The sequence below is a fragment of the Nelumbo lutea genome, chromosome 7 (genome assembly GCF_056320005.1).
Source record: "Nelumbo lutea isolate HS-2025 chromosome 7, American lotus-T2T, whole genome shotgun sequence".
Classification (NCBI taxonomy): Eukaryota; Viridiplantae; Streptophyta; class Magnoliopsida; order Proteales; family Nelumbonaceae; genus Nelumbo; species Nelumbo lutea.
The window spans coordinates 35,981,838-35,997,402 of record NC_142690.1 but is presented as its reverse complement, the minus strand read 5'-3'; the positions used below and the strand labels follow the sequence as shown (position 1 = coordinate 35,997,402).

The 15,565-nt window shown below is 36.8% G+C and overlaps 1 protein-coding gene across 1 annotated transcript in view; it reads right to left on the bottom strand.

Annotated features, from left to right (window-relative positions):
• Window positions 1-15,565, bottom strand: part of RECA1 (recA DNA recombination family protein) — a 39,501-nt gene that overhangs the window by 9,760 nt on the left and 14,176 nt on the right. The window contains exons 4-9 of the mRNA XM_088955672.1: window positions 9,376-9,438; window positions 9,125-9,254; window positions 8,878-8,963; window positions 8,670-8,795; window positions 6,239-6,343; window positions 6,076-6,132 (exon numbers count right to left, since the gene is read on the bottom strand). Coding sequence (XP_088811798.1) covers window positions 6,076-6,132; window positions 6,239-6,343; window positions 8,670-8,795; window positions 8,878-8,963; window positions 9,125-9,254; window positions 9,376-9,438 — 567 coding nt within the window. The remainder of the gene's footprint in view (window positions 1-6,075; window positions 6,133-6,238; window positions 6,344-8,669; window positions 8,796-8,877; window positions 8,964-9,124; window positions 9,255-9,375; window positions 9,439-15,565) is intronic.

The following is a 15,565-nucleotide window of genomic DNA, read 5'->3' as shown; positions in this document are numbered from 1 at the left end:
CTTATGAAGAAATTCTAATGCTTGACCAGTAATATTCAAAATAAGGTTCAATTGGTAAGTAGGGTGGCAAATGGCATGGATTATTCTTTGGCTAAGCAAGTAGTAAATAGAAATCACGTTCTCTGGGCTGAAATGAATTTTTCCTTTTGGGGGAGATAGCAGGGCTATCATCCATTGGGTTTTTCCTTTGATGGCTTTCCTGCATTGGGTTTTTGTTTTCTGGGGTTTTCCTCTACTGTATATTTTTGTAAATTTTACTAATGAAAAGTTTCTGTTACTGATCAAAAAGAAAACAAGGCAGATATCACTATGGCTCATAACCTAGTACAGTTCTCTGGGCTGAAATGAAAATTTTCCTTTTGGGGGAGAAAGCAAGGCTATCATCCATTGGGTTTTTCCTTTGATGGCTTTAGTATTGGGTTTTTGTTTTCTTGGGTTTTCCTCTATTGCATACTTTTGTAAATTTTACTAATAAAAAGTTTCTGTTACTGATCAAAAAGAAAACAAGGCAGCTATCACTATGGCTCATAACCTGGTACAGATTGATCATAATAAACATATTGAGGTAGGTCATCATTTTATTGAAGTGAAGCATCTAAGTGGACAGATTTGTATAGCCTATATTACTACCCAATTGCAATTAGTGGATACTCTTACTAGTGTTTTAAAAGCGCAAGGTGCAAAAAAGGCACAGGGGCCAATTTGTGCCCAAGACGCAAGGCGAGGTGCATGCCTGTTTGAAGCAAGGCGCAAAAATACAAAACAAATGCTAAAAAATCAAAAAAAAATGTCAGAAAATTCAAAAAAATCAAAAAAAATATTAAACATAATATTAATAAAAAATATAAAATTAAATTTTAAAATAAATGTTTTAAAAACCTATTATCTAAAATTAAAATACATAAACATAACATTTAAAGTGTATTCAAATGAAAATCTAAAATAAAATCAAACATATAAACCATTTTCAAGCATGTAAAACCCACAATCTCTTTTTTTCCTCAATTGCATTACTTCGAGTAGCTAATGTGATGTAAAACATATTACATTCCTGATTCTAAGAGCCGCCTTTGTGCCACGCCCCTCAAGGCAAGCCCAAACAAGTCCATATTAGGGCATAATGGGTAATAATGGTTATTTATACATGCCAAGTCATTGCTATATCGTAAAAGGATAGAAGTACATATTCTTCCAATATAGTTGAACTAATAAAATAAGTGCATGGATGGTCAGACATGACCTATCCATGTTTCCTATTCTCCTTTTCATCTTCTTCTCTATTCTCTATTCTTGTTCATCAACTCTAAAGCTATAATAACTCCCAAAAAAAAATCTCTACATAATCCTAGTGATATTGTATGAAGCTTTTTTTGTAAGTTTTAGTACAAAGCTTCTTGCTAGTTGCTAGGACACCAACAGATGTTAATAGAAAAGTACAGCAACAGTAAATTAGATTGTAGTTTTTTTTGGGTACATAGATGCCTTGCATGTCCACCATGTGTGGTTTAAGGATGATGAAGTGTTCCTAATAATAAAAACAGGGCAAGTGAGTTAAAAATAAAAATCCCAATTCCATGCTTTCTTGATATTCCTACGCTCTTTTAGAATCTTCTACTTGCACCAAGTCACTCCTTACTGCCACAGTCATTGGTTGTCCATGCACATGACAATCTTACAGGGAGTCATGAGTGTAACCAGAAACTGTCTTTAATCCTGCCACTAATTGGGGCTACTCCTTGATTCTCTTTAATGAAGTCATTTCTAGTTCTGTCTTATTTTCTCCACTCATCCTCCTCAACTACACTATTTTTCTAAACATATTATTTCTTAGCACTGAGTAACATATAACATTGCTTGTTTTATAGCCATCGGATTAAAATTTCCTTTCAGTTTTATTTGTACGATCTGGTTATAAGACACACCAGATGAAGATGTTCTGCATCTATGTTTTGCCAGCTGATATGTGAAAATTATTGGGATTATTTTCTCCCTGTTCAAAATAGAGATGTGGTTTCCAAGGTCACCAAAAGAGATTTTTGCTTTTTTTTATCAATAACAGTAACTTTTATTAAAATAGATTAAAGAAAGATACAGTATAAGGAAGGGATGAAAACACTTACCCCCCCTAGCAATAAGGATCATATTACAATACAGCCCAAAAAAGATTTGCTCTTCCCATCCGTTGTTTAGCCAAAAAAACTGCCAGAGAATTGGCACACCTCTTGGCCCACTGAACCTGAATTTGCATGTTTCGAGTAATCTGGTTGATTTTCTTTTTTTCATTCGAGAACTTCCACATGCTAGAATCTTCCTCCTGCAACCAGTTAACTGTCAGCCTTGAATCTCCTTCCACCAACAGGTTTCTGATTTTCAACTGCTTGGCTCTTTTGATCCCTTCCAAAGCTGCCAAAATTTCAGCTCTCAATGAATCCCTCCAGCCTATAGGTGCTGAGAACATGGCAATAATTCGACCTTCTTCATCCTGGAACACTCCACCTATACCTGAAGGACCTGGATTTCCTTCACTGCTACCATCAAAGTTCAATTTAATGTATCCCGAAGCTGGTGGAGTCCAAGCTGGATTGGGAGAAGAAGTCAAGGGAGCAGATCAAGCCACTTCTTCCCACTTTCGAATGATGTCTCCTGCTGAGCAACCTTCAAATATCTTCATAGACTTGACCCAATGACCCACCCTAACATATATTAATTCAATGATAGCTTCCCTGCTTTTTTCTTTCTCATGAAAAGTTCTTTGATTTCTTTCCTCCCACACACTCCAGAAAACAGTTTCTCTAGACAGCTCCATAGGAGTTTACCACTCTTTTTTAAACCCCTCACTGATGTAGTACTAAATAAGCTCTGCACACTTGGAGGGGGGGTCCATCTGCAACCAAAAAGAGAGAAAAACTAACACCAGATTTCTGCTACAAAGGGGAGAGAAACTAAAAGGTGATAACAGCTCTCACCATTCTTCTTACATAAAATGCACCAGTGCGGGGATAAACACCAATTAGGCCTTTTCTTTTGAAGTAAGTCACAAGTGTAACACTTTCTAGGATAGCTTCCTAGCAAAAGGCACCTACTCTGGGAGGGATTGGTCTACCCCAAACTTTTGAGACTGGGAAAGGAGAACCTAGGATCAGATTGGACTGTGTTAATTCTTTGAAAAAAGAAGAGCAAGAGAAAATACCCGACAGAACAAGAGACCACATCCTACTGTTCACTCTAGAGGGGTCAATAACAACCTCCTCCAGAATCTTAAGCAAGTTAGAGATGGAATCCAATTCAGAATCTCTGAGAGCCCTTCTAAAACCTAGATTCCAATTAACTACCGAATCAGACAAAGTAAGAAAGGTAGCTACAGGCTCATTTTTAAACCTTGAGAGGGAAAACAAAGAGGGGAACTGCTCTTTCAAAGGAATGTCTCCCACCCAAATATGTTCCCAGAACCTCACAGGCGTACCAGAACAAAGGTCATACCTGATAAAAGGAAGAAAAGAAGGAAGGATGCATGAATAGACTTCCAAGGAGACGCCCTTGTAGCCCTAGATGAGATCCCCATGTCCCAGATGTCTGCCTCTTGCCCATGAATACTTAGGATTATTTTAGTTCACAAGTTCTCCCTTTCTTTATTCAATCTCCACAACCATTTCCCCAAAAGAGCTTCATTCTTCTTCTTTAAGTTACCCACACCCAGACCACCATCACTTTTGGCTTTTGTAACCAAGTCCCACCTAACTCTTTGGTTCCTTTTCTCCTCCCCTGGTTCCCATAAGAAATCCCTCATTAACTTCTCCAAAATCCTACATACTCCCTCAGGAATTCTAAACACAAACAGAAAGTAAACTGGAAGGTTTGCCAAGGTTGACTTTATGAGAGTTATCCTACCACCCAAAGATAAAGTAGTTTTTCTTTCAAGAGGCTAGTCTTTTTGTGAATCTATCAATCACCGGGTTCCAAAAGCTCCTCGTGGTAGGGTTATCCCCTAGTGGAAGCCCCAGATATTTCAATGGCCATTGAACAATCTCACATCCCAAAACTTGGGCCCTTTCTTCCACCTCTCTGACACTCATATTGATGTCAATCACACAACTCTTATCAAAGTTTACTTTGAGGTTAGTCACTTATTCAAAAACCTTGATCACCATCTTTAAATTACTAACCCACCGAATTTCCTTCCCACCACAAAACAGAATTGTGTCATCTACAAATTGTAAATGAGTGATTGGAACCCTGTCCCTCCCAACTCTCCAACCATTTACCAATCCTCTAGCATCTGTTTTCTCAATAAGCCTCCCTAACACTTCAGCAATCAAGGTAAACAGGAAGGGGGAGAGGGGGCCCCCTTGCCTAATACCCCTTGTAGCTGGAAAATGATCTGTCACCCTCCCATTCACCAGTATAGAATAGTGGCACGTTCTAATACACCCTTTTATCCACTTGCACCACCTCTGCCCAAAACCCACGAACTCTAGTACTTCTAGCAATAAGGACCAAACAACCAAATCATAAGCCTTTTCCAGATCCAATTTGCATACCAGCCCTTTCTTCCCTCTTCTTTTAAAATCCTCTACACACTCATTTGCTATTACAATTTGTTTATTCTTCACAAAAGCACCTTGATTAGAGGATATGACTGTGGAAAGCACCTCTTTAATTCTTCAAGATAACACCTTAGCAATGACCTTATAGAGGATATTTACCAAACTAATGGATCTAAACTCTTCAGGGTGGCAAGCTCCCTCTTTTTTTGGAATTAAGGCAATAAAGGTAGAGTACAAACCTGGATTCATCACCCCTCTTTCAAAGAATTCCGAGAAAACACTTTGGATATCAGCCTTAATTATCTCCCAACAATCTTGAAAAAAAACCATCGTGAGACTATCAGAGCCCGGGGCTTTAGATCTATCCATAGAGAAGATGGCATCCCTTATTTCTTTCAAATCAAACTCTCTTTCCAAAGAGATTTTTGCATTTTGTCCAATCCTAAATGGAAGCATGAAGACAAAGATATCTTGGACTTGTGTGCCATTTGCAATCTACTGGCAGTTGTGGAAGGAGAGAGAGAGAGAACAATTTTTGCATACCAACACAAATGTCATGCCCATCTTGTATCAATCATTGGTAAAAGGATTTTTGATTGGGTTATGATTCTTCCAGAATTTGCAGATGATTGTAAAACTCTTTTGGATTCAGTTTTTTTGTCAGTTTTAGAACTGGATTTTTTTTTTTTTTGGGGGTGGGGGGGGGTGGGGGAAGGTGGGGAGTGAAAGTTGATAATACCTACTATTTAAAGTATTTCTGGTTCCTGATTTATCTAGGTGATCCCTCGTCACCCACCCCTCATACTCGTTTTCTTTTTCATCTAATAAAATATTCACTACCCAAAAGTATAGGACACACGAAATTCATCACTCCACTTAAACATGCTGCTCTAATACTACATACACCATCATCAACTTTTCCCTCATTATAGATAATCAATCCAAGGTACCAGATGTGGTAACTATGGAGTACCCCTAAATCACAAATTTTAATTACAGAACCATTTTTACTAGTATTTTCACAAAAATTGCAATGCATGTACTCTTAGTCTGACTTAACTTGAAACAATTTTATTAGAAAGCATCTTTCCATTGTTCTAGCACTGCATTCAGCCCATCATTAGTCTTATCAATCAAACTAAATGAAAGCGCTCTCCATATTGCAAAATACAAGACCAACACTCATAAGATTTTCTTATTAAAATCCAAGGTAGGTGTATTTGTTTTACTAGGTAGGCAGAAGATAAAACTTTTGGGAATTGTAAATATTATGTCAAAACAAATCAGAAAAAGAAAAAAGAACCAAGGAACATAATAGATAAGTATGAACCAACAAATTGTATTTTATAACATTTATGTCATAAACTGGGACCAACATTGGATAATGGCCTTTTTTATATCATATCTTGCAAACATATAAACTAAAATCTTTTCAAAAAGAAAGTGAATATTATTGTCAACTCCAGGGTTTTCAGGATTTGCAGGTGTTACTCTTGGCATAGATGCTATGTTTCAACTATATTAGGTTTACCTTGCTTTTTTGCACTCTGGCACGTACTCTAACCCCAATATCTTCATCACCTTTAACCTGCAACAATTTATGATTACTTATTGAGCCAGATTCAGGCGAAACTTTCAATAAACCAGCTATTAATTTGTAAGTATTCTAAGCATTCAGGTTCCTTTGGGCTTACAGACTTTATCTTCCCTGTAGGGCGTATCTCAAGACGAAGTGAAGCAAAGAACTTTAAAGCAATTCCTCCACTGGTAACTTCAGGATTCCCATAAAACACCCCAATCTTACAAAATGCACATATAATAAATTGGCCATCAAATGAGAGATAATTGCAACTTAAATAGTGAAAATCAGAAAGGGAAAACTGAAGGAAGTTATACATCATTTATAAGAAGTTAGAACCATATAGGTAAAATGTGAGGCACAGCCAAGAATGCGTGGGACCTAAAAGAATTTTTATACAGGCATCCATATAGGATTATGGTGATACTCTGATTTATTGCTCTAGAGACAAGCATATAAAATTACAGTTAACAGTCCATAGAAATAGAAATGCATAGATTGTCACCATAACTGAACAGACTTATCTATCTATATATATACTAAAACAAAGCAGTCTAGAAATTTTCTCCTTCTTTTGAATTTTTTATTATTTTAGTGATTTTGTCTCTAACCAATTAACTTCCTGAATTTGATTTGTTATTGGCCACATCTGATGGCTTTCCTAGAGCCATGCTTCATCACAATTCTAAGAGGTTTATCATGTCTCAAACCTCTCCTAAATCGTGTCCAACTAGGAAACCACTTCTCACCATCACAACTCACATTATTTCTCGGTTTTCGACAAAAAGAAGTGGCTGAACAGAATTTCCCCAACTCCTCTTTTCTGTTCTTCACGATCAAACTTCCCCAACTCCTTTGAACTCTCTTTGATACTCTTATTTTGGACGAAAAACCATAGTGAAATGATTCTGTTTTGGACAAAAAACAGGGGTGGAAGGTCAATAAGTCATTGCCCAAACAGGTAATATCCCCTTCCCCATCTCCTTTATTCTTTCTCTATTCCGAACCCACATTAAATATCTCTGTTTTGGACTAATAATAGGGGCGGAAAGGCACTGTCTTGGACAAAAAAAGAGGGGGCGACACCACTTTGCAGGCATTAAGAGTTCGTTTTGTTCTTGAATCCAGATACAAACTACCATTTCCTCCATTTTTTGAATTCCAAAATGTAGTGCAAACATCGTAGATGTGATTATGAAGAAAATATTTATAAAGAAAACCAAAAAAAAGAAAAAAAATTGTTGTAAAATAACCCATTTTAACAATCGGGTGAAGAAGATGAGAGAATACGGGTTGACATCAAGCCACCAACCCGTTTTTGAATTCAATTATTATATGACAGGCTGGCATCGGCCCGTGTATAAATAACAAAATAACTAAACACGGTTAAAGTGTTAAACATGTAATGTATACATGGTTACATGCGTTATACATGTGTAATCATGTTTAAATATTACTAAAATAACATTATTCCTAAAACATACACATGTTATACATGTGAAAGGATGTTTGCACTATTACTAAAATATTTTTTTTATCATCTATTATTACTATTACTAAAATATATACACGGTTACAAATAAGATATTTCAATTACAGATGATTAAAATATATTAATTATATAAGTTAAAATAGAAATACAGAATAGTAAGTTTAATTCTTTCATAAGGGTTAACAAATTAATTATATTAAATTACTTAACTAAAAATATATTTAATTAATTAAAAATAAATTCGCTTAGAAAATTCAGATAGAAAATTCATATGATAATTTACTATGTCACTGGAAAATAGGATAAATTTACTACAAAATAAATATGAGAATTTATTTCATAGAAAATAATATGATAAACTCACTAGAAAATATGATAAATTAATAGAAAATAATTTCACTAGAAAAATATGATAATTTCCAGAAATTAATAGAAACAATACAAAATTACCAATATTTAAGAAAAACTGTCATAATTACAAAAAAGTGTCCAAAAAATACCAAAAATGAATTAACATTTTTTCCAACAAATATGATGAATTACCAAAAATCAACAAAATAATTATCATTAATCTTCAAAAAATAATAGTAATTAACAGAGATTAATTAAGAAAATTAAAAATTTACAAATATTACCAGAAAAATATGATAATTTCTAAAAATTAATAGAAACAATAGAAAATTACCAATATTTAAGAAAATTTGTCATAATTACCAAAAATTGTCCAAAAAATTACCAGAAACGAATTAACATTATTTCCGATAAATATGATTAATTACCAAAAATAAACATAAATAATTATCATTAATTTTCAAAAAAAATATTTCTAATTAATAGAATTAATCAAGAAAATAACAAAAAAATAGTATTAAATTGGTAGACCAAGGTTTAAAGTATCAATACGTATTGCAGTTATCGTGTGTATTGTATCAGTATCAAAGGTCACCGGTACTTGAAATACTGAGTTTGGGGATTTTGAATGCCCGAGATGTTAGAAGTCATCCTAAGTAGACCATATCAAGCAAAAGAGCATCTAAAACAACTGAAAAAATACCTTGTGTCTTATTTGGTTCAAGAAAATGAGAGTACATCCGGCTTTTGAGGCATTGCCTGACATTTTACGCAAAGCTTGGCTCATGAGGCGTGCTTGCAGACCCATTTGTTGCATCCCAATCTCCCCCTAACAACAATCCAATAGGGAATGCATGAAATATTGTTATCTGGAGGGAACCTTAAGTAAAAGATCAATTTTTATTACTTACTTCAATTTCAGCTCGTGGGGTTAGAGCTGAGACCGAATCAACACAGATGAGATCTATGGCACCAGATCTGCACATACGATCCGCAGCTGAGGCGAAATTATGTCAGTTAAATCATTTATTGGCAAGTATCTCATCAATTATAGTGTACAAAATTCCATGTCAACTAAACAAGCTTCAGATCCAGGATGTGATCCATCAACTAGAAAATCCAAGACAGTGAAATCAAGGTCAGAGAATAATTATTTACTTTCCAATGCCATCTCCCCACTATCAGGTTGGCAAACAATCAAATTTTCAACATCCACTCCCAAAGCCCTTGAATATGCTGGATCAAAAGCATGCTCTGCATCAACAAGCATGGCATTGCCTCCTAGCCTCTGTGCAATTCAACATAGCAATGCATCAGGTTGGTCTCTATACAGTTATCACCATATAAAGGAAACACATCATCTTACACTAGAATTAGAAAGCAAAAGTAAAACTCAAAAAGTACATCACCTGTATTTCTGCAATCGCATGGAGTGCTAGTGTAGTCTTACCACTACTCTCTGGACCAAATATCTGGTAAATCAGAATGTTAAATTTTATAAGACTTTTAAAGCCAGAGGATCTCTTAATGAGATAAATTTATTCCAAAATCTAAATAACACACAACTCAATATAGAATAAAATCATTTCATTAAAGGTCAAATCCTACAATCAATTTATATTTTTAAGGTCAAAACACTTCCTATCTTCTCTTTTTTGTTTTTTTTTCTGTTTTGTGTGTGTGTGTTGGGGGTAAAGGGGTCATATGCATACCAAAATATAATACAAGAGCTTAAAAGTCAATAGAATATTAACAGAGAAAGTATAGGAAATTAACTTGAACTACGCAAATTGAAGTATAAAGAGTCATTAGTAGGGCTGGCAATTTTGACTCAAACCCATTTGACCCATCCAACCCATACCCACCCATTTGAATAGTGGGTCAATATGGGTCAAGTGACCCATTAGGATAAGGGGAAAACGGTCAGGGTGGGTTGGATTGAGGGTGCCCATTGGGTCACAGAGGGTTAGGTGTTTAGCATTTGAAATTTTTTTTCTTCATTTCAAATTTTCTACCCAAAGTTCCTAACTTCACCTTCCCAATTTCACAAGTGAAAAAAAAAATTGTTAAACCCAATACAAGGCAAACCCAGAGTATATTAAAGGGGTAATCCTAAGTATATTAAAGGCCACTTGCCCTTCTCACACCCAGAGTCTCTGCCATGGAACCCAACACCCCTTCATCAAGATTGATACCTGCCACCACACTTTTATCCCAATTAACACTTAGGTTGGACACAATCTCAAAAGGGTTACAAAAGATCAAAATATCATCTACAAACTAAAGGCGAGTCACCAAAACAATATCTATCCCCATTGTCCAACCTCTGAAGAGCTGCAAGTTATTGACTCTTGAGATCAACCTACTAAAAAACCTAAGCCACCAAAGTAAACAGAAAAGGTGAGAGCAGATCACCTTGTTTGAGGCTTCAAATGCCCTCAAAGAAATCTACCACTGACCCATTAACAATGACTGAGAAATGACTTGTTTGCAAATATCTTTAATCCACTTGCATCACAACTTCTCTGGATGTTAATCAGGAAATCCCAGCCACTAGACCATAGGCTTTTTTTATCAGCAAAAGATTAATTATATTAATAGGTGAAAGAAATAAGTTATAGAAAAGTGGATATCCATTAACCCAAGAATACAAAGCCCTGATGCAACGATGGCCAATAACAATTTATAATAGAGCCCAAAATAATTGCTGCCTAAATACCCCTTGTTTAGCTAAAGTGTCGGCCATGCCATTAGTCATCCTGCTTGTCCAAGTAAAAGAGGCATTCAAGTCCCCTTTCAGGCTTCCTATCTCTCTAAAGCCATGCCTATAAATCCAAGGTACATTATTTCTAGAAGTGGTCCAAGAAATAACCACTTTTGAGTCTCCTTCGACTTCTAGGTTTCTGAAGTTTGATTGTGTAGAGAGACTAGGCCGAATGAGCTCTAGCCCATTACTATCTTATTGTTAGTTCTTCCTTGTTGTTTTGTTCTTAATGGGCCTTTAATCCTTTTTTATGTTTTCTAAGTATGTTAATGAGATGGACGCCCACTTAAGGGCAGACTTGTAATTTATTTAATCTTAGAAAGATTAATAAAAGATTAGAGGTGGAAGAGGAGATTATCGAACTCCTTCTTTCTCTCTTCTTCTCCATCTTTCCTTCATCTTCTTGCTGTCTTCTTGTTCTTCTCTTCCCCTTCTGCTATAATCTTTAATATTTCTACTGTTTTTTATACACTGAATCATATCTTGGTATCAGAGTAGGTCTTCCTTCTCTTTTGTTTTTTCTTTTCTTTTCCCATACACCCTTCGATTAAAAGAGTGTATGGAGAGATATGTTGCTGATTATTCAAAGAACTTTTATGCCTATTTGGTAGAGGGTTTGGAGAGTCAAAATATGGTTGTAGATTGCCAAGAAAGTGGGGCTGCTGATTTTTTGCCCAAAACCCTATCCGTCTAGAGAGTTTCCAATTACAGGTTAAAGAGACTGTTTGGTGTGGCGCTCAAGGCTTAGAGGATTCCTTTTGATCTCCAAAAGTGGGTGGTTGCAGTTGGAAGAGGTTTGGGAAGCTTTGGTTGGAACGGCTGCTTCTTCTCTCTTTCTCCCCAAAGGCCAAGTGCAGTGAAACCCTAGCTTTGGGACTTTTAAGTGTTGGACTAACCTCAGCTAGGTCTATAAAGTTTGGAAACCTTGTTTTTTTATTTTCATTTGGTCAATGGTGCAATCTGGAAGTGAGATGAAGCAAATCCCGGTGTCTGGGGTTGGTCCATTAGATTCCATTTTGACAGGAGTGACTACAATCAAACCGGATGACTTCAGCCAAGGAGATTTGGGATAGTGTTTCATAAACTTATTCTCAGAAATTGAATGTTGCAAGGGCCTACAAGCTGAAGAATGATGTGAAAAGTCTGAAACAGGGGGAGAAGAGTATAGCCATCTACTACTCAATGTTGAAGTCACTATGGCTAGAGATTGATGTTATGGAGCAGTTGTATGGGAGAGCACCAAGGATACAAAGACATTCAGAAAATTTGTGGAAAGAAAAAAGGTGTTTGAGTTTCTTATAGAACTTAACCCTGAGTTTGATATTACAAAACAAAATATTCTAGCCAATGATGAAGTAACTTGCTCAAGCATATTCTATGGTAAGCAGTGAAGAGAGCAAACGACAGGTATAGTTACAAGGCCCACCACCTTCAAAATATTTTGCACATGCTGGAATAAAACCAAAGGGGCCAACTAGGAAGAAAGAGGTGATATGTGAATACTGCAAGAAGTCGAAACATACTAAGGATACTTGTTGGAAGCTTCATCCAGACCTTCTCCCAAATAGGTTCGGAACAGCAATAACAACTTTAAGAAAGGTGATTAGTCTGGAAAGCCCAAGAATGCAAATGTTTCTACAGCATCTAAAGGAGGAAATAGAGAAGGCGAAGAAAAATCTGTTGTGGAGGCAGAATTTGAGAGATATTGGAGGTTAATTAATCATTTGGAGACTACTATTGCAACTTCCTCCTTAGGCAACACCACTTTATCCGCATTTGCCCATTCAGGTACTCGTGCTTCTACAAATCATGCTACGGCCTCAGATAATCGTAGAATTCCTTGGATTAATGATTTTGGTGCTTCAGACCATATGACCAATGTTAGACGATGTACGCCCTTAGCTCCAATCAGATTGATGTACAGATACATTTATTATAAATGAATAAAAGTACATAACTGTTTCACGTTATCATTGGTGTGTTTCTATACAATTACCCCTTAAACTGGACACTTATGAGACTCATGTTAATTTAGAATGTTCTCAGCCATTGGATAGACTTGGGGAGTTTATCCTGCCAAGGCTGACACCAGTGTTTTAAAAGGCATCGAAGGCGTACGCTTGGAGGTGCGCCTCCAGGTGTGGCGCTTCCAAAACACCTTGAGGCGTATGCCAGAGGCGTTGACACCTCGCCTCTTGCGCTTTTTTCACGAGGCATGCTAGAGGCGTACGCCTCATGCGCCTCATGCACATCTTATATAAAAAGACAGAAAAAAAGGAAAAAGAAAAACAAGAAAAGGAAAGGAAAAGAAAGGGAAGAGAAAGAAAAAGAGAAGAAAAAAAGGAGAAAATGAAAGAAAAGAAAATGAAATCCATTTTCCAGCTATGCCCTAGACCGTGGAGACTGATGGGCGAAACTGGAAAGTTACACATGACCCCTAGACTTGATTATGGTACTGCACTAGGTGTCGGATCGGGTTTCTTTGATATGTCAATCAGTGAAATCCTTTGGGGGTCAAAACCTGGGTATGTTGGGGCAGTCTGAGAATTCACTTGAGTGGGTGATCGTAGTGATAGGACCAGCCCCTTTGTTGGACAAAGTGAATGATCGGTACTACACTCTCTCTGATGGAAACCAAAACTGTCGGCAGTTGATTTCAACCGTGCTTGAGATTTGTTTTGCAAAATATATTTATATGATATATATATATATATATATATATATATTATTTTTTAAGAAAAGTGTTTACAAAAGGTTTTAATCCCAGGACCCATTCGAGCAAAGAGTGCAACACTGCACCTTGCAGTCAGGGAAGAGGTCCTTCCCTGTCGGGCGGTGTTTGATCATTGTGACTGAGAGGTTGAGTGTAAGAGACCATTAAGGGTTGCTTACCTTATGGGTTGTATCTTACTTAAGTCCATTATCCTTGGGTCTTCATAGGATGGCTAGACTCAGGGATCGTTTAATTGTAAATGTTGGGCCCATTTTGAGCCCGTACTGATGGACTAAGGGGTTCACTACATCTAGAAGTGAATTCGGCCAGGCCTTTTCATAGAGGTTGGGTCGAACCCATGTGGGCTTATGTAAGGTCATTGTTGGGGTCCCACACCATACAAATTGAACCCAAATGGGCCAGCAACTATCTTGGGACATGAACCACTTGCTTAATGGGCCTAAGGCCCATGATTAATGTGATTAATCGAGTGGTCACATAACTACTTAAGCTATCATGTGACTTGGGCGAATATGGGTTTGGAGCACCCATTCTCATAAGAGGATAAGACTTACCCACTAATAGAGTCCAGATCCAAATAAAGATTTGGATTACAAACCTCCTAATTCGATTAGGAGTGGTGCTTCTTAAGGCTTAAGAAAAGACAGATCGAACTGCTTCAGATCACTCTCTGCTTTTAGTTCTCTCTCTACTCTTGCCGCTCAGAAACCCTGGTTCGATCTCCAAGTCTTGGGAATGATCTTGATCAATTCTACCTCTGATTTTTGCAAGAAAAATTCAGAGAAATTTCGTGCTCACCTCCCTTGTTCGACCCATACAGTTGGATTGCAGTTTTGCTAAAAACTGCGTTGTTGAACCAACTTCACTCCAAGCTACGCCATCTTCAGTGGAAGCTGGTTTTGGGATTCAATTTGGGCGTGAGCTACCACTTTGGGAGCTACATCTGTGGAATTCGTATCAGGTATACATCTCCCTCCTTTTGGTTTCAAATCTGATCTGGTTTCGATGCAAGAACGATCCTTGAAAAATGCAGTGATGGATATTACCTTCCTTCAACCAACATATGACATATCTAACATTTTTTGTTCATATCAGCTCTTCTCTAGTAGAGAGAAGATTTCCCTTATCGATAGGTCTCTTGCTCCCATCTCTGGCAAAGGGAATATTAGAGCCTTTGACTCCGTTGTTTTATCCCCTATCCTTCGTGTTCCCAAACTTAACACTAACCTTTTATTTGTTAATAGCTTAACTAAATCAATGAATTGCAGCGTAACCTTCTTTCCTACTCATTGTATTTTTCAGGACCTGAAAACACTGGGAGTGGCCATGAGAAATATGGAATATATTTGTTGGATATCTCTGGTCAAAAATCCTGGACCACCTAGTGGAGTAGCTTTGGAGTCTATTTCATTAGAGTCGGATGATAAAGTCATGTTATGTCATTTAAGATTTGGTCATTTGTCTTTTTCTTCTTTGAGTCATTTGTTTCCATAAATGTTTTAAGGGAATATCCCTATTTGAGTCATATGAACTTGCAAAACATTGTAGACAACATTTTTTAGTGAATAATAAAAAAACAGTTTCTCCTTTCCATATTGTGCACTCTGATGTGTGGGGGCCATACCATTTATCTGCTATAGGGGGTTACAAGTATTGCATCCTTTTCATTGATGATTTTTCTCGTTACACTTAGACTTACCTTATGAGATCCCGGGATGAAATGCCAAATATTGTACAAAAATGTCCTGAACTTAATCTTACCTAGTTTAATACTCGAATCAAAATATTCTGATCTGATAATGCAAAGGAATATTTTGAGAAGAGCCTTTCCTCCTACTTTGATACCTTTGGAGCTATTCATCAGAGTTCTTGTTCCTACACTCCACAACAAAATGGAGTGACAGAAAGGAGGAACTGATATGTGGTTGAGGTTGCTAGGAGCCTCCTTTTTGCTTCTCATGTTCTTGTTAAGTTTTGGGGGGATGCTTTTCTTAGAGATACATACTTGATAAACCGGATGCCTTCCCGAGTTCTGGGTTTTAAAACCCCCTTTAACCTCTTATTTCCAAATCTCTTATCTTCCTCTCTGTGTTTGGGTGAA